At 38.9% G+C, this 24517-nt stretch overlaps 2 protein-coding genes across 2 annotated transcripts; both read left to right on the forward strand.

Moving 5' to 3' along the window:
* Window positions 1-361: 361 nt before the first annotated feature.
* On the forward strand, window positions 362-3123 carry LOC140938798 (hydroxylysine kinase-like). The gene is made up of 2 exons (XM_073388330.1): window positions 362-1101; window positions 1893-3123. Exons 1-2 carry the CDS (start codon window positions 556-558, stop codon window positions 2511-2513), a joined length of 1167 nt encoding a protein of 388 aa, XP_073244431.1. The 5' UTR covers window positions 362-555; the 3' UTR covers window positions 2514-3123.
* Window positions 3124-10895: 7772 nt separating this feature from the next.
* Window positions 10896-14457, forward strand: LOC140938808 (hydroxylysine kinase-like). Its single transcript, XM_073388340.1, has 2 exons — window positions 10896-11754; window positions 13492-14457. The coding sequence occupies exons 1-2, from the start codon at window positions 10969-10971 to the stop codon at window positions 14134-14136; spliced, it is 1431 nt and encodes a 476-aa protein (XP_073244441.1). The 5' UTR covers window positions 10896-10968; the 3' UTR covers window positions 14137-14457.
* Window positions 14458-24517: the final 10060 nt, after the last annotated feature.

A 24517-nucleotide genomic window follows, 5' to 3' on the forward strand; every position in this document is an offset into this window, starting at 1 on the left:
ATCCGGTTATGCAATCAGTTTCTATCTTTCATAATTTTTCCCCCGAAAAAACACTCTTACTTGTTTGAATCTTTATATCGTGTTTCAGGTATGATACAGTATGTATTTTAAACGAGACGGTTATTGAAACTCGAGTAAAACCACAGACAACTTTGCTATATATGGTTCAAAACTGCAAAAATTTTTGTTACCCAGAAAATATAATCACGGAAGTGTGTGGTCTAATTTTAAGCCTTTGCAACTGCCAATATTGACATTTTCGTCACGATAAGGATCTTAGCATCTAAAATTATCTTTTAAAGCCAAAAAAAATCATAGAACCTTCAAAAACACTGCCAAAAGAGTGCTGCGTTGTCTGGTCTCAAAGTCAGGAATGTTTGGTGGACTGGACAAATAGTCCAGTTGTATTCGAGGGTTGAGCTAAACTTCAGGAAACTGGACCGGGTACTAACACGTTACAGAATAACAACAGCTGTGCTATTGTGTTAGCTTCTGGTCCGACATATAGTATGTAAAAAAGTGAACGGATATTCTGTAGTTTCTGTAAACGAAAAAATGGATGAGGAAAGTTGTGAAGGGCATTTAACTTTAACAAGACCCTACGTTGATAATCACGGTGCCGTAAAGCTTGCAGATTTATTGTTTGGTCTTCGCATTTCAGACCTATCGAAAGTGAAAGAGTTTGTAAGTTATGAAGACCGAAATTTCTACTTTAAAGGTGTTCTGCCAAACCAAAAGAACAAACAAGGAAATTCCACGGAAGATGAATTCGTGTTGAAGATATTAAACCACGTCGATTCACAGAACATTTCATATGTTAATGCGCAGAACGCAGTTTTACTTTATTTGAAAGAACATGGCTTCGTTTGCCCTGTTCCCATGAGGTCTTTAAGTGATAAACTCACAATGGAATGCGAGTTGTCATCTTATGGTTTAAGTGTCAGTGAGGGAAACGCCAAAATACAGAAGCTGCCTCGAAGAATTAATGCTGTTCGACTTCTGAGCTACGTGCCTGGGAAGCTCCTCAAAGATGTTCGTTGCACGAATGATCTTCTCTTCAATCTGGGTCGTTACATAGCGAAGATGAACAAAGTTTTGAAGGTACAAAATTTTTTTTTGGCTTGGTTGTTGTTGTTGTTGTTTTTTTCAATGAAGATAATTTTTACGAACGGAGCAGATGTGCTGAACAGATGCATTTGTGTATGCAGGGGAATGGTCAAACTTCAGTCCTCTAGAGGAAACAAAACCAAGTTGTTGTCGTAACAGTCAAAATAAATGCCAATGTGAAAAGATCCCCACACTCATAGAATGACCCTTAATGTCCATCACTCGTAAAAGTTTGTAAATGTTTGGTGGGGATTTGGCTGTGCAGGTTAAATATTTTTGAAAGGTGAAGGACAAAACGAAGCCGTTGAGGGCGTTTGACTTCTTCTGGAATCTGTGATTTCCTTCCTGCTCGTAATATAGGGGTGCGTGGTATAGCAAGGTGGTCTGCAATAAAGGACCAAGGGCAGGTTTAGTCCTTACTGTCGCCTAATGATTGTGAAGGAAACGATCTTTTTTTTTCCATTTACGAGGGAAATGGAAATGAAAAATTGAAAAATTTTCCCTTTACACCCGCTTCCTATCATCCATTAAACCACCTTCACCTCTGTAAGTAGCACTAAGTATAGCTCCATCCTTCTCCTGCTCAGTTCAGATTAGGATCGGAGGTTGAGGCTTGAACCTGGCCGACACGTCACTTTGATTCTGAATCAGTTGTGAACAGGATAATTTTGCTGGGGTCGGGAACTACAACACGTATCAATACTTCTAGGAACACATATGTTTTTTTAGCTACAGATAAGAGTGATTAAATATTTTAGTAAAGTAAGGTTGCTGTCTTTACGCAGAATTTTCAACATGCAGGCCTCTGTGATCTTGTGAAACAAGAATGGGACTTGGCTCAGTTAAATGTCCTTGAAAGATACATATCCGTTGCAAGCCAGGATATTTCAGAATTTAATCTCCTTCAACATGTCTACAAGAAGTTTGTCAATGGAGTAATCCCAAAGCTTGGTGATCTAGATAAACATGTTATCCATGGTGACCTTAATGATGAGAACGTACTGGTCGTTCCTACTCAGCGTGGCGATAGTCATGAAATAGCAGGTATACTTGATTTTGGGGAAACCTCAGATTCCTACAGAGTGTTTGAAGTTGCGATCTGTATGGCGTACATCATTATGCGCCGAGTCCAACAAGGTGATACACATCTGGAAGCAATCAGAGCTGCAGGTCACGTTTTGAGAGGTTATCAAAGCGTTTACAGTCTCTCCCACTCGGAACTTGAGCTCTTGTATTTGTCAGTAGCCGCTAGGTTCCTTCAGACTTGTGTAATAGGGAGATACAAACAGTCTCTTGAACCTGAGAATTTATACTTGAGCCAAACTTGTCAATTAGGATTAAAAATCCTTTCTTCTTACAATGCTTTTTCAGCAGAAGAAACACTTAATTATTGGTTGTCAACTTAAATGCATAGTAGTAGGCAACTACGTGACATGGAGGCAGCTTTCTGATCATTTTGTATATCACATGTACGTGGATACATATAGTTTTGTTTGTTTCGCACCGCGAGTTTTGATACTATTGGATTTAAATGTATACTAGGAAAAAACGGCCCACAGGAACGTTACACTTTTTGCACTAGTTCAGTATTTGGTGCAACTTCTAACTCCCACCAAGAACTGTTAACGACTACTGTAACCATTAGTCAACTGAAAATAAAGGTATACATATCGGTCTACTAAATATAACAACTATAAATCAGAATTAATCGAAATGAAATCGACAAGCTTTGATGTGAAGTATTTTGAAAAATATTTTAATTTCTACCTCATCTTTTAAGTTTCGTTTTTGTTTCATTAAGTGGGTCAAGGTTAGTCTTGATTTGTCCACTTAAGTGTTTCCTGTTTTGATCTTTTGTTTTAACTTGTACTGGAATTTGTTTTAATCTTTTGTTTTTACTTGTACTTGAGGTTTTGAGTTTACCTAATGCCATTTTAGGAATATTCTTCGCTTGCCATTGTCAGATGTTAGTTTTTCATAAGTGGTCGTGTTTGTGATATTATAGCTGACCTTGGTTCGTTAGAGCGGTTTGCATTTGAGTGTCGAAAAGTAATTGGTTTTGCACTTTCTACACGATGCGATTGGCTTAAAAGATTCGCGCCACCTTTTCATCCAATCAGAAGTAAAACCAAAGCCAATTGTGACGCGCTCGCATGCATTTTCCCGCGCTTTGCGTCAGCCACATGTAATTACTTCGAGTTTTGATTGGTTCAATGTATTGTCTGTGTCCTATGTGATTGGCCAGAGTAATTACTTTGGTTTTGGTTTTACGACACTCAAACGAAAACCACTCTATTCTCGTTGAAGTTCCTGTTTGGGTTTCTTAACTAGCGTTTTAGTTTTTCATTGGTTTGTCTTCTTTCCGATCGGAACCATGTCGGTTCAGTAATCTCAAAACACTACCCACACCGAGTTCACCTTGATTTTATTCCCACGGTCAGTTAACCCAAACATGTCCAACACTGATGTACAGCTTTGGCTATGAAAACCGCTATACTATACTAGAACTAGCTGGTTAGGATTGAGTAGAAATGAAGAGTAAGAAGGTTAAGATTAAATGATTGTTAGCAGAAGTCAAACAAGAATAAAGACAAAGATATAAATCAGATTCCTGGTCCCTTACGTGTAGCGAACGAGTTGCTCGAACACACCCCTACAGCTTTCTGCCTGCATCACTGAACATACTTACAATTCTGTTAGGCGTAATCCAGTTTAGTACGAGTTATTTTAACCTACTTTCTGCAAGGTCTAAATCGCACTGTTTTCAATGACACAGTTCTTTTTCTATTACTGATTGCTCATGCTAAGCACACTAAGTCACTGGTAAGCTTTAATCTGACTGCCTACTTGAAATCTTACGTGTCCGATTTTCTCACTAATGAAAACAAGAAAATACAGTCAACTCTCTCGTAACGGACACCTAAAGTTGTTCCCTCTATTTCTTTACTCCCTTTACTTGACTCTCTACGAGACGGACATCTCTCTTAGGCGGAAAATTATAGTGCCGTTCCCAAATTGCCAGGTACTATGATCTTGACAAGGACCTACTCCAAGCAGACTAACGCCTGTTCAGTCAATTCAACACAATACACTTAGAGAAAAAAAATCAAAACAGCTGCAGAAGTAATTGAAGTATTCAACAATAGCCTTTTGGAAATGATCGCCGCAGAGTAGTTCTCCAAGGTCAGATCTATTCTGGCCGTCATTCCTGCAACATCATCGAAGCGTTCGTTCAGCAGCCTCCGGCCCTTGAAGACCTATCTCCGGAGCACGATAGGACAGAACAGACTTAATAGCCTGGCTATCATCTGTACTGAGCGGTTTTTCATTGCGAACAGTATGGACAGGATAATTAAGATTTTCGGAGAATGCCACTGGAGAAATAACTTTTTTGACAAGTGTCTGATCTTGCTACATCGAGTAGACTGTCGATAGTGATCATAGAGACAGTATACGAGGTTTCAAATAACTACATCTGAAATTACAACCGTTTTACTTAGCGTGATAATTATAATCGCTTTTTTCCTTTTTATACAATATTAGTGCTCTTGTATCCCGATTACAAAACTCAAGAATTCAATAAGTTAGATAATCTACAAGGAGTACTTATTTAACGCGGAATATCTAATACACAGGAGTAAGTATTTTTAGCAAAAAGACAAAAAAAAACACAAAAGGCGCACGTGGTAAATAATAATAAGAAAAATAAGAAAAATATACAACTAAAAAAATAATCCAACATTACTTGCGACATCCAAAACAAAAAAATTACTGGCGAGGAGAAACAATTCTTTCTGAGATTAGCCCGTTGTTAAGTTTCATGCAAGTATTTCGGCTTTCATTGTTTAGTTACTTTGTGAAAGAACTCATTATAGTTCACTGGTACCTGTAAAATTTTGCATTAATAAAAAAATAATGTTCATACCTGGAGAAAAAGCTTACGCAATTTTTTCTTAAAACAATCCCTCCCAAAAAGTCGGCAATTGACTATTTTACCCCTGTCAACCAACCCTTTACAGAGTTCTCAGTGATCAAAGAGCTTCTGAGGCGATCAGAGGAGGCCACTTAGGAGGTCGGTCAGGCATATTTACTGAACATGACCGGGTTGTTCAAAGCTGGGTTACGATAACCCAGGGTTAGTGCGAAATTTGAGTTCAGATATGAAAGCTTATAAAAGTAAATTCTGTCAGTTTAATTTCTTTTTGTCAACAAGTTGATGATTGGATGCTCTAAAAAGAAGAGAGAAAATTATCCGGGAAAATGCTTTTGAGCAAAAGAGAAAGAAACCCGGGTGAAAAATTAACCCTGGGTTAGCGCTAATCGGCCTTCAAACAACTGGGCCCAGAACACTTTCGACCTTGGTGGTTGCATGAAGACCCTTCCCCTCATCTGGAAATTTCCAGATGAGCTACAAGAAGCATGTAGTGATTGCAGGGTCATTCCATACTAGAATGAATTATATAGGCATGGTGACTGGCAACAAATGCAGAGGCTCAGGCTACTCTGAGATCTTAGTTGAGGCTGAGCTCGTCACCACTGGTTGCTCCGTTTGTAGATGGGGAGTACTCGATCACCCTTTGTTGCTGACATCAAACCCCGGTTTCACATCCTGTATATATAGATTTAGCAAGGGCAAAAAGCGAAGCTCTCGATAACATTTATAGTTTGCTCAAACAAAATATAAAATCGTGTAATGCTAAGCGGAGGCAACGAGAACGGCGAAAAAAAACAACAGTAGGTCTAATTGCCCGTGCAGCACACTTTTTGTGTACATTTCTTTGCCGTTGTTTTGAACGACTACAACGTGAAAGTTCTAGAAACGTCCTAGTTACACGTTTTATGGAGGAAAAGTCGTACGTGTTCTTGTTCACTTTTTTTTTTCAATGCCGCTCATTCTCACCTAGGTGTTCTTCCAACAAAAAATGTCTCCTATGTTTATTATTTCTTGCTTTAGCCCTCTGTCGCTCTTTTTCTCGTTGAGCTTCGCTGATCTGCCCCCTACTTCCTCTTTTTCTCTGTCTTTCTCTTTCTCTATATTACAAATTTGTGGACAGGACAATTAATTTACGCTTAATACTTTAGACAACACGGATACAGAAACAATTTCCGCTTTAATTTTCGTTATCGTCTTTATTGACTCTTTAGTTGTCCCTGCTTCACAAGACGCGGGTGGCTATGCCATTTCCGGGCAAAATAACCTCGAGTTGCATTTGGGTTGACCTATCTGCTGATTGAGTTATTTTACATTGGTATGCCTGTGGTGCGGACGGACGGGCGGTGCGACGTGCGGTCACGTGATTACCAAAAGTTCTCGGATGGGTAGATTACCACATTTTCTTAGGTATGGGGCTACGCCCACGCGCGCGAACGTGGAGCTCCGCTATCATGATCCCACCGGCACTCTTCACCACATTTGAGCCATGGATGTTTGTCGTTATTTTGTTCATATTGTCCCACTCAAGATGAAAACCTCGTTGCCCTCTCCGGTAATTATCAGGAAACTAAGGGAAATAAAAACCTCATCTAGGGCTTTGGCCAGTGCTGTTTCAAGCTCCAAGCCGAAGACATAGTTCTCACAGTGACGCAGCCTACTGAATACGGTAGTAAGTTGTTTACTGCTATATAAGTGTCGTACAATAGTACATAAAAGGATGTGTTCTGACAAATTCCACTCTCTCCTCGTTACACCACGGCAGATGTCCTGAAAAAGCTTTCAAAAACTCATTAACAATTCATAAAAAACTAAAGAAATTAAAGTTAAATGAGTGTCTTTATATCTGATAAAAACACGGTTAAACTTGACGTCCATTTTCTTAGACCAAAATAACTCCAAGTCTAAACATTAGTGCAACAATGAGTTGTGCTATATCAGAGAGTTTGAAGCCGTTCAAAAATCTCGCAGTTGTGTATTATTAGGTTTAGAAACACTCGGCTTTGCCTCGAGTTTTTTAACCTAATAATACACTCCTGCTGGTTTTTAAACAGTACTAAACAGTGATTAGCTCTATATAAAAGTACCTCAAAATTAACAATGGTTAAATAGTAATCTCTGGTCACCCTTTTTACAGAAGAACATTGACGCTCTTGAACGAGTCCAACGTAGGGCCTCGAAATACGCTCTCCCGATGTCATCTAGGGACTCTCCGTACGGAGAAAGACTGGTAATGCTTGGGTGGTCCAGTCTTCAATCAAGGGGGTCTTATCTATCTTTGCTAGAGTGCTACAAGACTATTTCATGGTCTTAATGGCCTTAACTGTAATGATTATTTTGAATTTAACTGTCATGGTAAAACAAGATCAAACCATTCATTAAAATTAACACAGCTATTAGCTAGAGTAAATTGTTTTTTGCACTCATTCGTTGTTAGAATTATTAAACATTGGAACTCTCTTTCTAAAGAGATAGTGCACGAACAGGAACTTCAGCATTTTTCGAAGTAAACTTAGGAAGTATTGTGAAATTTTTTTTAGCCATTTCTTAATTATTCTTAAATTTCACATTGTAGTATATTTATTTTATATTTTATGTAGAAAGGGTCCTCGATAGGGATAACTTCTGACGTTTCCTAAATTTATGTATTCTTACATAATAAATGTTTGATTTGATTTGATTTAAATATGGCCAATTGACCAATCACAGCGCCCGATTTACTTTTGTCATATTTTATAAAGCTAGGTGATACTTGAGCATGTAATGGACAAGGAATATCTTATACCTGGCCTACCGTATAGATAGAACGAGGCGTCCAGTCTTTTCACACCTCTCCACATCTGCATCACCAGGAATGACATAGTACAGGGACTTCACAAGTTCGACAGGGAGAAATTCATCTGGTGACTTTACATCCAGATCGTCGGCTGATGGAGGCTGTGGAAGAGGCTTCGACTCCGCTGGATGAAACTACGAAGGAGCAGGGCGACATCCTTGTACTTGTCTGTGGACCCCAGCTTATAAGTGTATGCTACCGCATATCTGCAACGCCGCGGGAGATGCTGGCACTGTAGACCAGGTTGTAAGTGATACAACCTTTGTCATCCGGATTGACCTTGGCAAAGGCGATGAACTGGTTAATCTCATGGTTCTCAAGTCTTGCTTTCAACTTCTCATTGCTGTTACTCTGGGTTGTCGAATCCGTGTTTTTCTAACTCTTGAATTTATAGAAGACGCAGAGATGCAAGCAACACGACGGTTTTCTGCCTAATTACACAGTCTTGAATGAAACCAAAAACAACCGTGAATGCGTTCAGATGTACAGATGCCTTACGATTCTTACAATGATCTGTATCAGTTTTCTTAAAGCTCGTGGTTCTGGCAGGCTATATCACGCAGGTAATTTGCGTACTTCAGGTTAAGTGATTTACCACAGGACGGATGAAACTGGGCTTCTTTTGCAAACAGATCTTCGTCTTGTACCATGCGATGTAGACGGCTATTACCTAGTTCAAGGGCTCGAAGCTCAATCTGTTTTCCAAGCAGGCTCCTTTAGAGCTCCATCCTCATCCTTGAACATTGGGAACTTTATGCATCGCGGTGTTTTCCCACACAATTTTAATTCAGGCTTTTCACAGAAAATACGCTCTGGAGGAAACAGCCGCGTGGCAGATGAGGATGATATCTTACGGGGGAAAGTGTTTTCTAGATTATTTCACGAGGTGTTAGCGCTACCCCTAAAACGATCCTGGTTTTTCTTAAACTTTTGGTAACAGCCTCGTTGACGACCAAGAGCCTCTGGAATCTCATTACAAACATCTTCTATGCTATAAGAAACTCGAGACCCTATGAGACTCCTCTGATGAATATTCTGTAGTTGAGAAAGCTTCTCAATGGCAAATCCCTTGACGTTACTGATTGGCGTGAAATCGCCATGCTAAATGTTACTCAGTCAAATGTAAAATACAACGAACGGCAGGATGCTTTCGAAAAACTTCTTGATCATCAGAGTTATCTATTTTTCGTTTCATTTGCTTTTGATTTTAGTCTTGAACGATACACAAGTGTTTTATACAGTCTTCAAAATCCAGTTTCAAAGATCTTACGTACGGCTATTACCTAGTTCAAGGGTTCGAAGCCATGTTAGATTTAAGGCGGAAGACGGCGCATGTTCGGTTGCTCTTGTCACCAAGCCCCATTTAATTGCGTGCGTTTTTAATTTACCGGAATGCTTGGCAGCTTTTTTGCCATCTTTTTTTAATACTTTTTAAAATTCTCTAGGTTTTGGGTTTTTTGGAAAACATAACTTCAAATTGTCCTTAAAAAAAATCACTTTAAATTACTTTATTTATGGAAATGGCATCAGATTAAAATTGTAAATCAACCGAATCATTCTCATATATATAATTCTTATTCATCAAGTGTGTTAAAATAACAAAATAACACACTTGATTGATTTCTTCTAGAAAAAATTGTTTGAAGTCAATTCAAAATTGAATGTCGACGAAAGACTTTGGTTAGAAATCCAAGATGGCCGCCAAGATGGCCGCCATGAAGGGCCTTGGGACAATAGGTTCATTTACACGCCGAGGAAAAAAAAGACGAGTCTTAAATAAGACGCGAACTTTCCGTATAAACGGCACATTTCGTCTAAAATAAGATGCGACTTAGCTAAGACGCTTCCTATTTTAGAACAGCCCTTAGATAAGACGCGTCTTAGCTAAGACGAGAAAAACTTCGTATAAATTACCTTAATATTTCAAGATGGTAACATACAAATTCGTCTACAAGACATAAGGATTACGAAAAAGTAAGTTAGAAAAATGCGTCATATGGGTGCATGGGAGCCCCACCTTCCTACTAAACTATATCTCTCCTTTGGACGATACGATTTTCTGCTTCTTGGTCAGTTACTTTTGTTTTTTAAAAAGTCTGGTTCATCGGGATTCAAATTGGATATAAGTGGGTCCTCCTTTTTTTTCGCTATGAATAGAGCTTTGTTGATTCTTCTTGCATTTGACACATGACGTCCCGTCAGCTTCCTTACAGTAATTTGTGTGGTGCCATGCTCTTAAGCACTTTCTACATCTTTGGTATCGTCCGACGATTTCCCAGTTATCTTTGACCGTTAAGACTGACTACACACTGAACATGAAGCAAATAGCTGTTAGGATGCGCACCCGAGGAGACATGACTCATCACCGTTCGAATTAGCATCTTTGGCATTAATTACCGTTTGTCTTTCTTCCAGCCACTGCCCTTGAAGCTGCTGTTCTCAGTTTCCCTTTTACTCTAGATCGAAATTTTACCTCTTGTGAAACAAAGTGACTAGATCGATCACCTTTGTTAATTTTTTTCTGTCGTTGCATTTCTCTGTCGAATTCTGCATTATCCTGGCTCTGAGTTTTGACGGACGTTTTGACATGAAAAATGAAGCTTCAGATGCTTCATGGATAGGAACCGTCACTTCCATATTACTCACAAACGCCAAAACTGTAACGAATTATACGTACGTAATGTTATTAAGGGTGTCGATTACAGTTGCTTTGCTAAATTCATTTAAGAGTATGTACCTTGACCCCGTTGCAACGGGTCCCGACAAATGTTTCAACGTACAAAACTTGCAAGGATCAACCTTTCGGGATTTCGGGACCCGCGGAAACATGCAAGTTTTTGATCGGCAAATTGTGCAAAATTTTGTGGCAGAATTAGCACGGTCCAGAGTAAACGGGTTGCACAGGTAAAATTCATCCGTTCAAAACTCTCTCGATCTAAGACACTTAAAATGCAAAATCAGCTGTAAATCAGTCATGTGTAAAAGCTACTCTTCAGTGGCTTTGAAACGAATGCCTGAAGATCATTAGTCATCATAGTCAAATAGTGAAATACTCAAAACCTCTGGTAAGTTCGAGGTGTTCAAGGTACTTGAAATGATTGCCGCATGCTCTGCAAGCAAAATTGCTGGCTGGTGGAGTGGTCAAGCAGCCTGGAGGTGTTCTCGGGCAACTAAACTTCAGAATACTCGGCCACTTATTAGCATATTAGCGAATAACAACAACTCTGCGTATTGTGTTAACCGCCAGTGTTCAAAGCGTTCTAACATTGTGTATAATTGGGTGGCCAGGTATTCAGAAGTTGTTGTGGATGATAACAAAATGGACGTGAATTCAAACGAGACGGAAAGCGGTGGAGGGCATTTAACTCTAACACGACCCTACGTTGATAAACAAGGCGCAGTTAGACTTGCACATTCATTATTCGGTCTTCGTATTTCAGACTTTTCAAAAGTCAAGGAATTTATCAGTTATGACGACCGGAATTTCTATTTGAAAGGTGTTCTGCCAAGCCAAGAGAGCAAAGAAGGGAATTCCAGTGAAGATGAATTCGTGTTGAAGATATTAAACCACGTCGATTCACAAAACATTTCATATATTAATGCACAAAACGCGCTTTTGCTTTATTTGAAAGAACGTGGCTTCGTTTGCCCGGTTCCAATGAAGTCGTTAAGTGGTGAACTAACAATGGAATGCCAGTTGTCCTCTTATGGTTTAAGTGGCAGTGAAGAAAACTCGAAAGAACAGGGGCTGCCTCCAAGAATTAATGCTGTTCGACTTCTGAGCTACATGCCTGGAAAGCTTCTCAAAGATGTTCGTTGCCCAAAAGAGCTGCTCTTCAGTCTGGGTCGTTACACGGCAAAGATAAATAAGGTTTTGAAGGTAAGATCCGTTTCTTATACGCAATGCGATTGGTTTTATAGTTATCGCAGATGAAATCAAAACATTAATTCCCTCGTGCATACGGAGCATTTAAAAGGCAATGTTCATACTTACCCAAGTACTAGTGCCTTATAGGTACCAGCACAAATTGGTGTTGTATTTACACCTCGAGTGACCTATAGGGCATTGCCGGTTCACACTTGCCTAAGTACTAATGCCTAGGTACCAGCACAAAGTGGTGTTGTGTTTAAACCTCGGGTACCCAATGTATAACTGAGGGCATTTTTGCCCCACTTTGCTTGTTAGAGGCTACTTTAAAATATGACCGATGGGTATACAAAGCAGTGGATTGCTTTTAAGTAGAAAACGTGGGTACACAGGGCGTTGGTGGTACTCAACAACAACATCATAAGCTTTATTTGCATGGGTATTGCAAAAGCTTTAACATAAAGTTACAATTTATAACAATGATAATGCAATGCAATGATTACCACAGTCAACAAATTAGTACGTAAATCATTACCTGAATGAGACAAATTTCAACAAATGTGAATTTACGGAAAAATTCTGTGAATTCATCAATTTAATTATTAATTCTGTGTAAGATAACTGATTAAAGTCGACAAAAGTTTGTTGGATTTGATTGTAGAATTTCTCCCTTGGGATTGATATTTTGGACAATGGAAGAGAAAACGAAATTCGTCTTCAATTGACCACCCCAGAAAATACCATAACATACCATAATGCTCTTTCTTTGTCACCCCAAAATTTTGCATAAGCATTGTTTTCAGTTTCTCTTGGGGCCATTTTAACTCCCAAGAGAAATTGAAGACAATGCTTACGCAAAATTTTGGGGTGACAAACAAAGAGCATTATAGTATGTTATGGTATTTTCTGGAGTGGTCAATTATACCAGAGTTACAAATAGGGCAGAATCTATCGTTACGGGAAGTTTGATTATATCTTCCCGTTTCAATCATGAGTTTGTGGTTACTTATACGAATTTTCATAAACAAAGTCTTTCCCATTGGTTGAATTTCAAATTAAGTCTAGATAACTTGAAATTTTATAATCATGTTTAAATAAGCTGTAAAAGTGCAGTTTCTTAGAATGATGGATCAGTATAATAAAGTGATCTTGGGTACATTGGGCACTGTCACCAAGCCGAAAATCATACCGTAAAATTCCGAAAATAAGCCCTCCATGTATAAGCCCCTCCAAATATAAGCCCCAGGGGGCTTGTACTTGGAAAATTGCCCACAAATACAAAGTAAAACAAAGCAAAAACGGTAATTATACTTCCAACTGTAAGGCTAGCCCAGTCGATTTGGAAACGCAAATTTCCCTCCGTAGATAAGCGCCTCCAAAAATAAGCCCCTCAAAAAGGGCCTTTGAAAAATATAAGCCCTGGGGCTTATTTTCGGAATTTTACGGTATGTTATTTTAGGCAACTACAGGTGTACTGGTGCCGTTTTCTATGGTTTGTGACTAGAATGGATGACTTAAAATCAGGCTGGACAGCTTATGTTTATTACACAACGCTATACTCCTCGTAACGAACCATTGATGCGAATTTATTAGGTAGATTTGTGAGAAAAGTGGGGAAATCAGTCGATTTCCAATTAGTACCCGGATCTTAACGTCAGGTGGTAATACTGCTAAAGGTAGGTGATTTATAGGCTACAAAAACTGGTGATGAAATATCATGTGAGTAATGCGGTTGTTCTCTTTATCCAGAGTTTTCAACATGCTGGCCTCAGTGATCTAGTGAAACAAGAATGGGACTTGGCTCAATTAAATATCCTTGAAAGATACATATCTGTTGCAAGCCATGATTCTTCTGAATTGGAACTTCTTCAACATGTCTACAAGAAGTTTGTGAATGGAGTCATCCCAAAGCTTGGTGATCTAGATAAACAGGTTATCCATGGTGACCTCAATGATAAGAACATACTTGTCCTTCCAAATCGGCGTGGTAAACGTCATACAATAAGCTTTCTTGATTATGGGGATACCTCAGATTCTTACAGAGTGTTTGAAGTTGCGATTTGCATGATGTACATGATAATGCTCCGAGTCGAACAAGGTGATTCACATGAGGAAGCCATCAGAGCTGCTGGTCACGTGTTGAGAGGTTATCAAAGTGTTTACAGCCTCTCTCCCTCTGAGCTTGACCTTTTGTATTGGTCAGTTGCTGCCAGGTTTTTCCAATCGATTGTGATTGGAATGTACAAACAGTCCCTTGAACCAGAGAATATATACTTAAGCCAAACTTGCCAATTAGGATTAAGCATCCTCTCTTCGTATATTTCTGCCCCTGAAAAAGAAATCCTTAACTCTTGGCTGTCAACTGACATGCTTGGTCCAGTGCATTTCAAGTAAAATTCGATTTTGATATTATAATCTTTATCAAGTTTGATTCTGTCTTGAAGGTTCCTTGAAAGACAGGCTCTCTCAATTTTTTTGTAAATATACTATGGATTTTCTTATTTTGAAATACAGATGGAGGAACGTAAAAAGGAATACGAAACAGTTTTGCTGATTATCAAATTGAATTATTTCAGCCTTTTTCATTATAGAACCTTGGACATTCATAGGCTTCCTAGGATGAATTATATCATGTAATTAAAGCTAAGGGCAGCGCTGCCTGAATGAAATGTATGAAGTATGATTATAACTTACAATACTATCAAAAAACAATAATCTAAGACGCTTGATGCTTTATCAAGAAAAGTCGATTGGGAAATGAACCTTTTCTTGTCTTTCTTTACTGATTCTTTCCTTGTTCTTCTTCTTCCTTGTGCACCCTCTTTTGACTTGCTCTCCATTGATAATGATCACAATATTATGCGCGCTCAATTGCATTATCCCCACTACTGTCGACTGATCTTCTCATATACAGTTGAACCCCGGAACTCGAACTCTGAAGGGAAACGAAAGACAGCTCGAGTTAGCGAGGGTTGTAATTATCGGGGTCGATTGCAAAATTCCTCCGGCAGTGTACAGTGCTGCTGCAGTCCAAGTTTAACTTATTTTATCAGAAATGGTAACTTGAAAAGGCATTTTTATGATGAAACATGTCATTTGTTCCTTGCCCCAAACTGAATTAAAATCAAATTGCTTTAAGTGTCAACAAGTCTTTAGTGTTTTTACTGATAATACAACAAGAAGGGCTAATGGAATGGCATTCAAGTACAGTAACAAGAACCAGAATTCCAGTTATCGAGGTAATTTTCAGTGACCATGCTTTTTGATCAAGGGAAAGGAAATTAGTTCGAGAGAGCGAGGAATTCGAGTTATCCGAGTTTGAGTTAACTGAGTAAAAATGACTGAAAAGTGGGGTATAATCCAAGCGTGGGCGGCGAGAAGGATCGAATATGTCGTCTATATAAACCAATGGATGTCTAACTGCTCTGACCTTCACAATTTTAACTTAGGAACAAAAATATGGTCCACTGCAGATGTTCGGTCCTGCAAATGGAGTAGGTAACTATCTAGCACTGGAAAAGATTTATTGTATGTTAGTTCTTCGAATTCTTGCCTTTTCGCCACCTGAATTATGGAGACAAGAAAAAAATTATCTCAAAAAGGGGAGGGGGGAGGTCACGGGCACCCCAGGACTCCCCTAGCTACGCCACCGCAAGCAAACATAACTGTAAAAAGGGTTCACTTTACCGTAGCTGAAATATTCTTTGTTTGAAAAATAGAATCCAATTGAAAGTACTTCATACAGAGCAGCGGTTTAATCAAATCCCAGACTTCATAAAAAAAGGGGTACAAGAGGGTTAGTTGCAGGAGCACCCTTAAGTTTTGGTGACAGAGTATAGGTAAAAGATGGCCGGATAAGTTATATTAAGTGCATATTGACTCGCTATTCGCCATAAAGGAGCGAAAAGCTGGGCACAATATGCGACCGCAAAGCTTCTTGGGATCTTTAGGAGGGACAGCGTGAAGGTCAACAAACATGGCGCACTACAAAGTACTTTGTTCGAAACTGAGCAATAATAGTTTCAGAAATGCTTCACTTCGCTATGTTTTTGCTGTCCTTTCAGGTGATCCCTAGAGCCATCGTGGTCATAAGCCGTACCAGTTCTCCGCTCGTTTAGAACATGACCGATAGCACAAGTTTGATATTCACCATTTCATATAGACCCCTCAAAACTTTGCGTAATCATTATCTTCTTTTTCTCTTAGGACGATTAAATATACCCCGCAGGCTAAATTGAAAACGATGAGCCTTATTGAAACTGTAAAACTTCGCCTCACTGAACCCAGACGCGAAAGACTGAGTCTTTATCAGCTGTGACAAAAACCGTAGATAGACGTTACGACCTGAGACCATATGCAACTAAAGGTGATGTTACACTAGACGATTCGCAACGACGATTTTCGAGCGCAACACAGCGTTGCAACATTATTGCGACATTGTTTCAAATGGTTGCAACACTTTTCAACATTGCAACGCTGTGTTGCGCTAAAATCGTCGTTGCGAATCGTCCCGTGTAACATCACCTTAAGGTACGGAAAAACGGGCGACAAAAAACACGCAACTTGTCTTGCAATATTGCTAGAACAGGAGTAGAATACAGCGATGTTGCGGGTTTTATTACCCACATCAAGCCTGTCTGGCAACAAATCAGGTTGTCAACAGGTTTGAACGTGGGTTGAAAAAGGTGCAACATCGCTTTTCAACTCCTTTAGCTTCGTTTTCCAGCAATGTTGCAAGACATGATGCACGTTTTTGTTGCCCGTTTACCGAAGCTTAAGGCAAGTGGCAAAGATGATATTTCGTGTAGTGGTTCAACAAGCTGCAATATGGTGCTATATTTGTTGAGCGAAAAAAAAAACGACGTTGAACCGTTAATTTTTTGCAATGATGTACGGGCTTGACGAATGCTCCACCACGGCAAAGTTGCAAAATCCATTCTTAATGTTTTAAAATTCTTCTCTCTGAATGTATACACTCTTACTTTTGTTTAATTCTTTACATTGTTTTCCAGGTATATGCTATTTTAAGCGTGGCAATTAATTATATTTTAATGAAATCATGCGATCAGAGACAACTTTACTAAATATAGTTCAAAACTGTTAAAAATGTTGCAACCCGTAAAATATAATCACGGAAAAGCCGGCGTTCAATTTTAGACCTTTACAGCCAACACTGGCCGGCGATTTTGTGCATGATAACGATCTTAGCATCAAATACATGTATCATTGATAGAACGCTCAAAAGCCACTACCAAAGATTCGTGTGATACACTGTTTTTTTATATATAAGAAAGTCGTTTTTCCGGACCAGGCTGAATATTCTTGTTATTGTGCCATTTTTAGGCTGAAAATATTCTTGTTTTATTCTTAAAAAGAAAGAATTTATCCTGACTCTCTTTGTACCGTTCATCAAACTGTCATTAGCACTGAACATTTGGTTAAAGCTAAATGCAGCTTTTTTCAGTTTTTTTTGCTAATTTTGCCGTTTAGGCAAATGAAACACATAGTTTTCTTGGCCAAATCTCCGCGAGGATCGATAGAAAATTTAAACTTAGACAGGAAACTTTGACGTGTTGTACTGACATGAAACGTTTCCATTAGTTCCATACACCAAGTATAAGTTTATTCTCGCAAGCTCTCAACTCGCAAACCCGAGCCTGTGTTCCTACCCCTTACCCTCTTTCCTATACTTTCCATTCAAAAATGGGACCCATTTAACATACCTGCATGTATATAATAAGAAAAAATTGTCTTCTTGTCATTTTCGTGTAACTTTTAATAAATTAAAACAAGAGAGGATGAAAGTACCTCTCTTGATCAAAATGAGATAGCAATAATGTGCGTCTATTCGAAATATTTTAATGAAGGAACTTTTAAATACTAATAGATTATCTTGCCCTTTCACAGTTAACTCGTGAATTCTCCATAATAATAATAATACACTTTATTTAATGAGGGTAGCACGGAATAGTTACAGAAACTAGTAAACTTGTGGCCTATTTCGGTCTTTATAGGGCCAAGACGTTTAGTCCATAGGTGGCGTAAACTGAAATTTTTTTGAAGTTAGTCGTAAACGCAGTCAAAAGGAAAAATCCCCGGCCACAGTTTTCTATTAAATTAAGAAGTATCGACATTACTTATTAGGACCAGTTCTTTGTCTCGGTCTCATAGCCATTGGAGAGCCTACTTTGCATTGCATTTAATTTCTTTTCATCTGGAAAGGTCCGGAGAGACATGCAGACCTTAAAAATATGGTTTGCGGTTATAAAAAATAATTCAGTTGAACTTTTGAAAAGCGCTGACGTTTGGTAGTAAACTATAGCAGTTGACTATCAGACATTTACAACTACATTAGCTTTGAACGTAAATGACTCCACTTTCCACTACCCCTTTAACACTATCATTTTATAATTCGATTTGTGCCATATACTCTGTCTGAGGGATCAACGACCAAAGAACTGATGAGTTTGTTGTCATATCCCTCAAGGTTTCGACCTTTTCGGTTACCCCACCACTTTGTCCAAAGTAGTTTATATGCCGCCTTGCTAGACTGAGCTGTTCACAGTCCCCTATTTTTTCGTGAGATCGTTGAAATATAGCTCGTCTTACCGTTAATGACGGCCATCGTGATTTTCAAATGTACCGAGGGGGCGGGCGTCGGGGATTAACCGATCCCGCCCCCCTAAGTAGTTTTGACACTCATGCAAGATGCAGCCCGAAACGCAAAGCGCTCGATCTCGACGATCTTACGGAAAAATAGAGGACTGTGAACAGTCTACCGCCTTGCCTGCATCAGCCACAATTCACTGCCCGTAATTCACTTCCCGTGAGCGTCTTGAAAATTTCAGTAAGCTAGTTGATAGCCTGCGCGGCAAGCCCCTCGGTGTACGCCGTTTGAAGTACACTTAACGTAGTGAGACAATGTTTTACTTGCGTTCAGGCAAGTTGAAAGTAGGGCGAGAGTTCTGAGTTTTCGATTTTCAATCTTACTATACAAATTCCCCATGGTGAGTTAACAGGAAATTGCACTGTTCACAGTCACCTAGTTTTAGTAAAATCGTCGCCATCGAAAGCTCTCCGCTACGCTGGCGGCCATCTCGGTTAAGTTTCAAATGCACTGCGGAGGCGGACTCTTGGGTTTATAGCGGTGGGGGCAGAAAGGCGTAAAAATTTCTTCAAAATAACCAAACATTAACTGTCAGTTTGAGAAGAAACGTTCTTTATTTTGGCATTTGTTTTTCTTTGGTTTTCTGTGTTAGTCAGTTTGCACAAATCAAACTTTGTGATCCGAATATATCATAAAATAAGTGCTTCGGGCATATGGAGTCATGGATGCACTTGTGAAATTTGAAGAGCAATCAAGGAGCGCTTCTCTAGTGCTCTTCAAACTTAACGAATGCATCCAGAACTCGATCGATATACGCACACCAAGTACGAACCAATTTTTGATTAATATGGGATATAAATAGCCCTCGGAAACGTGGCAGATATAGAAATAGTATGAAAATATCTAGCGAGTTACAACATTGATTTGCAAAATAATTCTGTTCGTTGTGCCGGATCTGCTGCCCGTTTTTCGGACAAAGGATGGCTGTTAACCGCGAACGGTAATCAGACAACCACATTTTTCGTTCACCGTTGCCTTTTTTAAAAACTGACATTTTTTTAAGCGAGATGTAAATCATGCGCTGGGGCACTCTGATTAATTACGATGGTTCTCATTTGCTTTCTTGCTCGACCTTCTTCTTTCCTTCTGGCATCATTAAGCCTGTTTTTTTTTTTCGCAGGAGATGCACCTGGCTGAGTGAAATTACTTCTTACAATTTCGAACTCTATATTTGCCCTTTTTTTGTTATCAGTCTTGATCAGTTTCAAAGGAAGAATCATAATATTACAGATACATTTCGCCCTGACCCGTTCGTGATTTGTTTGTCTCTTTGTGCGACTCACCGTTGTTATATCCAGTGAAGTGATATTCAATATGCAGTGCGGCTTTTTTGTTTGGACAAGAATGTAAGAGCATATACACGGAATCTCGCGGTTTGAAATTGGGAGTGCTTGGTCAGTTGGGGAGAAATTTCATCGTCCTCGTCTTCGGTACATTTTTCTACTTTCGTCTGATCTCTCTACTTTCCCTTGACTCCATGTCCTTTAACACCGATATTGCTCGTTAGTACTTTCGCCATAACTCTCCTCGGTGCCGTCTCGTTGACCTCCCTTATTACTTGAGGAGTTTTCGGCTTATGGTCACATCACTCCGTTTTACTTTGAAATCGCATATACTTTACAAGGTCCAGCACCTTTGAAAAATAGCCCTTCAGTGTATGATCGTTCTCGTGTGTAAAGCCATCCATGTTTTTTTGCATTTATTTACAGCCGACTCATGTGGGGTTACTGAGTAAATACGTGCATGCTCCCTCAATATGGGAAACAGTTTTCCTGCGAAATGACATCTCTCAAAGATAGCTTTCAAAAATGCCCTCCTTCCCATTGTCTAGGCTTCCTTCTGAACTAAAAGTTGCGGTGAAAAAACGGCCGCAAACCGTTGGAAAAACGTTCATCTCTCCTGGGCGAATTCTACCAGTAATCATGCATGTGACAAAAATGGTTCTTCAATCTTTCTTTCTCTTTTTTATTCACGTAACCAGCAAAACTGAAAATAAAGTCCATAATTTATACTTTCTTTTTTAAAAATATTAATCCAAAATGTTGCTGTTCTATACTGAAATTCAGAAATCAACCGATACTTCGCTTTGACGTCATACTACAACACGATTGGCCAATCGAACAATGCCTTCTCCGTATAAGGGTTTTCTTTGGCGGGAAAACAAAGAGGCTATGTTTTGATCTTTTCATCCATTGGCTCATAAAACATATAACGAACACTTACCGAAACCATTTTTCAAGGCCATACGAAAATCGCTGTATGTGGATAAACCAAAACCTGGCGACAATAAACAAGTTTTTAAATTTTTGAACGGCTTGGAGTCTAAATTCATATACGGTTAAGGTAGCTCCGTGAGAACCGAACACCTAATTCGAAAATTCAACCGGTCAAATGGGTGAACTGACATATTCCACAGCCCAAGAGAACTGTCTATTATATTGAGTTTGGTGAGGCAGCAAAATTATACATGCCTTACTTTTACTAGTTTTTGCTCGTGTGATTGGTTCTAAGACTAAGACTCAGATGTCTATTACGGGAAAGAAATAGGCGATGCTTAACTTTACCATTTTGTCATTAAATATTAATTAGAAATTGACATTTCAAGAGCGCAAAGGAGTTAGATATCGTGACATGAGATTTCACGGCAATGTAGACAAAGTCCGAGTATATTTATGATACAACATGATCTAACTGCATGTATTTTCTTGGGCTAAATAAGGTGAAAGAACGTGCGATTTTGTAATAGCGGAGCTCTAGCGCGCGAAGCGCGCCAGTGGAGCACCGTGGGTAAGAAAATGAAATAATCTACCCATCCGAGAAAATTTGGTAACCACGTGACCGTTCACCGCCCGCCCGCCCGCCCGAGAGACCGTCCGTCCGAACCACAGGCATACCAATGTAAAATAACTCAATCAACAGGTATGGTAACTCAAATGCAACTCGAAGTTATTTTGGCGGGAAATCGTATAGCCACCGGCGTCTTGTAAAGCAGAGACAACAAAAGAGTCAATAAAGACGAAAACGGAAAGCGGAGATTGTTTCTGTATCCATGTTGTCTAAAGTATTTTAAAGCTTAGATAAATTGTCATGTCCACAAATTTGGAATATAGAGCAAGAGAAAGACAGAGGAATAGAGAAAGTAGGCGGCAGGCCAGCGAAGCTCAACGAGAAAACGTTAAGGGCGACAGGGATTTAGAGCGAGAGATAAAAAACAAAGGAGACATTTTTTGTTGGAAGAACAACATAAAAATTTGGTAGCGGCGGTGACAAAATGAGAAATACTAGTGGCCACTAATGTAAGGTGAAAATGAGCGGCAGTGAAAAAAAGTGAACGGGAACTCGTACGACATTTCCTCCATAAAAAGTGTAACTTAGGCCCGGTTCAAACGTCGAATTTCACATGTGCCGAACTTAACGCGAGAGTTAAATGCATGTGAAGTGCGACGTTTGAATCAATTAAATTCGACTGTTTAAATTAAATGCAACGTTTGCCGTATCTGCGACTGATACAGTCGAAGATTCGACTTAGGTTCGACTTTTGATTCAAACGTCGCATTTCACATGTGCCGAACTTAATGAATGAATTTTAGTAAATTATTATTATATTACTGAGAATATTGACAGCGAAGAGAGTTAAATTCGACAGAATTCAGTGAGTTAAATTCGACGTTTGAATCAAATGCCGTATTTAACTATTTTAGTCGACTAAAATAGCAATTAAATTCGGCACATGTGAAATTCGACGTTTGAACTGGGCCTAAGAAGTTTCTCGAAGTTTCACGCTGAAGTCTTGCAAAACAAAACAACGGCAAAGAAATGTACAAAAAAAGTGTGCTGCACGTGCAAAGTTGCTTTTGCTGATTAGACCTATTGTTGTTTTTCACCGTTTTCCGGCCTTGCATGCCTTCGCCGCTTAGCATTACACGATTTTATATTTTGTTTGAACAAACTATAAATATAATAGACAGCTTTTAGCCCTGGCTAAAACTATATATTAGTCTCTTAATTTAGATACATTACAATGGGAACTTTTACTGTACATGTGATTAATATAAAAATACTGCCTTACACAAAGATAGTAGAAAAACCTCTGTATACTTAGAATGTGTTAGTTTTAGTTTTAGTTCTAGTTTTTGTTTTGATCGTTGTATGTGTCAGAATGGTACATCGCAGTAGATTGTTGGATTGGATTAAATCGTGTTGTTACATCGAAAGATACAGTCCGTTGATTTGTTTGAACCAGCGAGCGGGGTTATAAGAATTCTGCAACAATCTACAACTAATATGAAGCTTTATTGACGCTGTCACTAAGCTACGTTTTTATTGATCAGTTACATGATATGTAAAATGATTTTAATCCTTTGAATACGTCCTCGTATTGTATTAAAATAACCAAGAGACTTCGGATACCTGTCAAATTTGAGGATTGTTGTAAATGGCCTTCCAGTTCTCTTAGGCAGCTAGACACTTTTACTTGTACCTCGGATCTAAACTACAGCTGTCAGCAGCGGCCACGCCACTTGTTCTGTTATAAGATTTTACCGTATTTTGTTTTCATTCCACGAAGTTCTTCGTTTTATCTACCTTCTTACGATGTAACATCCGAATGAAACATGTTGTTGCTCAATTCTTTGAATTCAAAGATTTCTTGATTGACTGTTAAAAATCATCGTCTTTTAAGACTTATCTTTATAAAAATAGTCCCCATCCCGTAAACGCACGCAATGCCCTCTGCCTCCTCTATCACAAGTAAAAACGCCTTGGGAAGGTAGGACACATTTTACGAAGTATTCACACAAGTCGACATTTACCTAGCAGAAATAGCGCTTGTTCTGCAGGCAAATATATACGCATATATCCCAAAAGACATTCAAATTTACATGATATTTTGCACGATTTTCCGTGATCATCCTTATCCGTGTTAATTCTTGTTTCGGAAAGCTGCTCAAAAAGTGCTTAAGTTATTTTTGGATTTAACAAATACCTCTCTGAGTCTCAGAGTTAATTAAGGAACATGCGTCATAGCAGCTATTTAGATTTTGTTGAATAGCTGTATGAGGTCACTTCTGACTCATTTTGTTCTCTGTAGAGTTCTTTTTCTTTCTACTTATTTTTTAATTAGTGCCGTCTTAGATGAACATGTTTGATTACACTGTTAGCAGCTATTATCCTTGAAGTTCATCAGATAAGGTCTTGTGTGTGGGATTTTCCGACCACTTTTTTGGCTATTTTGAACTTACCGGAACCCTGATACAATGATTTAATGACAACGACTTTCACTCTCACTCGGAGTTCACTCTTTTATCCGTTTCAGCAAATCATATTGATTTAATACCGATTAACGTCATTTGGGTCCAAAGAGACAGTTTTAAAAATAATTCGTAAAGGAAGACTATCTGTGACTAAGGAGCTGTTATTGCACAACGCCCTTTTCCTCGTATTTATCATATTCTAGAAAACTGAACTTAATGAATTAGTTTAATACTGCTATGATACCATTATGTAAAAGGTGTTAACTGACTACAATCATCGTCAAAAGTGTTGGGCAGGTTGCCTTTTTTACCTCTTCTTTTCCTTTCTCCCCCCGCTCCTGGCCCAATGTTGATCAAAACGTTGATGTTTTTGTGCGTAATTGTTCTGTTATATCCCAACATTGAATAGGGGGGACGGGGGATATTTAGCAAAAGAGAAAACTCTCTTTCTTCGGGATTAAAATGGACTACTGTTAAGTTGTACAACCTTCCCGATTACTTTTGTCTGTGATTGTAATTTTCCCGTTTTTTTAATGTGATCAAGTAGAGTGAAGATATACAGCTCATGCATTGGAATCTTAAACTGCCTGATCGTCTTCGGACGCCTACAACTGCACGCTCTCATTGATTTATTTCTTTAATAATAATACATTCCCATCCGGTATTACAATCGCCCATTAATTAAAAGGCCGACTCTACATTGTCAAGGTCGAGAATTGACGCCGTATTCCGTGGCCATTTATAGTAAACTTCCTCGATTCTTCAAATAGTTTAAATTCATTCAGGGTGTCGATTGGTTGAATCATGGACTGATTTAATATGTCATGATAATTCATGCATAAGATCTATTAAGAAC

This window comes from Porites lutea, chromosome 1 (genome assembly GCF_958299795.1).
Source record: "Porites lutea chromosome 1, jaPorLute2.1, whole genome shotgun sequence".
NCBI classification, from domain to species: domain Eukaryota; kingdom Metazoa; phylum Cnidaria; class Anthozoa; order Scleractinia; family Poritidae; genus Porites; species Porites lutea.

Bases quoted from the DNA above. Each gene is read 5' to 3' on its own strand.
- LOC140938808 (XM_073388340.1), top strand. From the start codon at position 10,969: ATGATTGCCGCATGCTCTGCAAGCAAAATTGCTGGCTGGTGGAGTGGT. The intron at 11,755-13,491 runs GTAAGATCCGTT...CTCTTTATCCAG, and splicing joins AGATAAATAAGGTTTTGAAG to AGTTTTCAACATGCTGGCCT.
- LOC140938798 (XM_073388330.1), top strand. From the start codon at position 556: ATGGATGAGGAAAGTTGTGAAGGGCATTTAACTTTAACAAGACCCTAC. The intron at 1,102-1,892 runs GTACAAAATTTT...GTCTTTACGCAG, and splicing joins AGATGAACAAAGTTTTGAAG to AATTTTCAACATGCAGGCCT.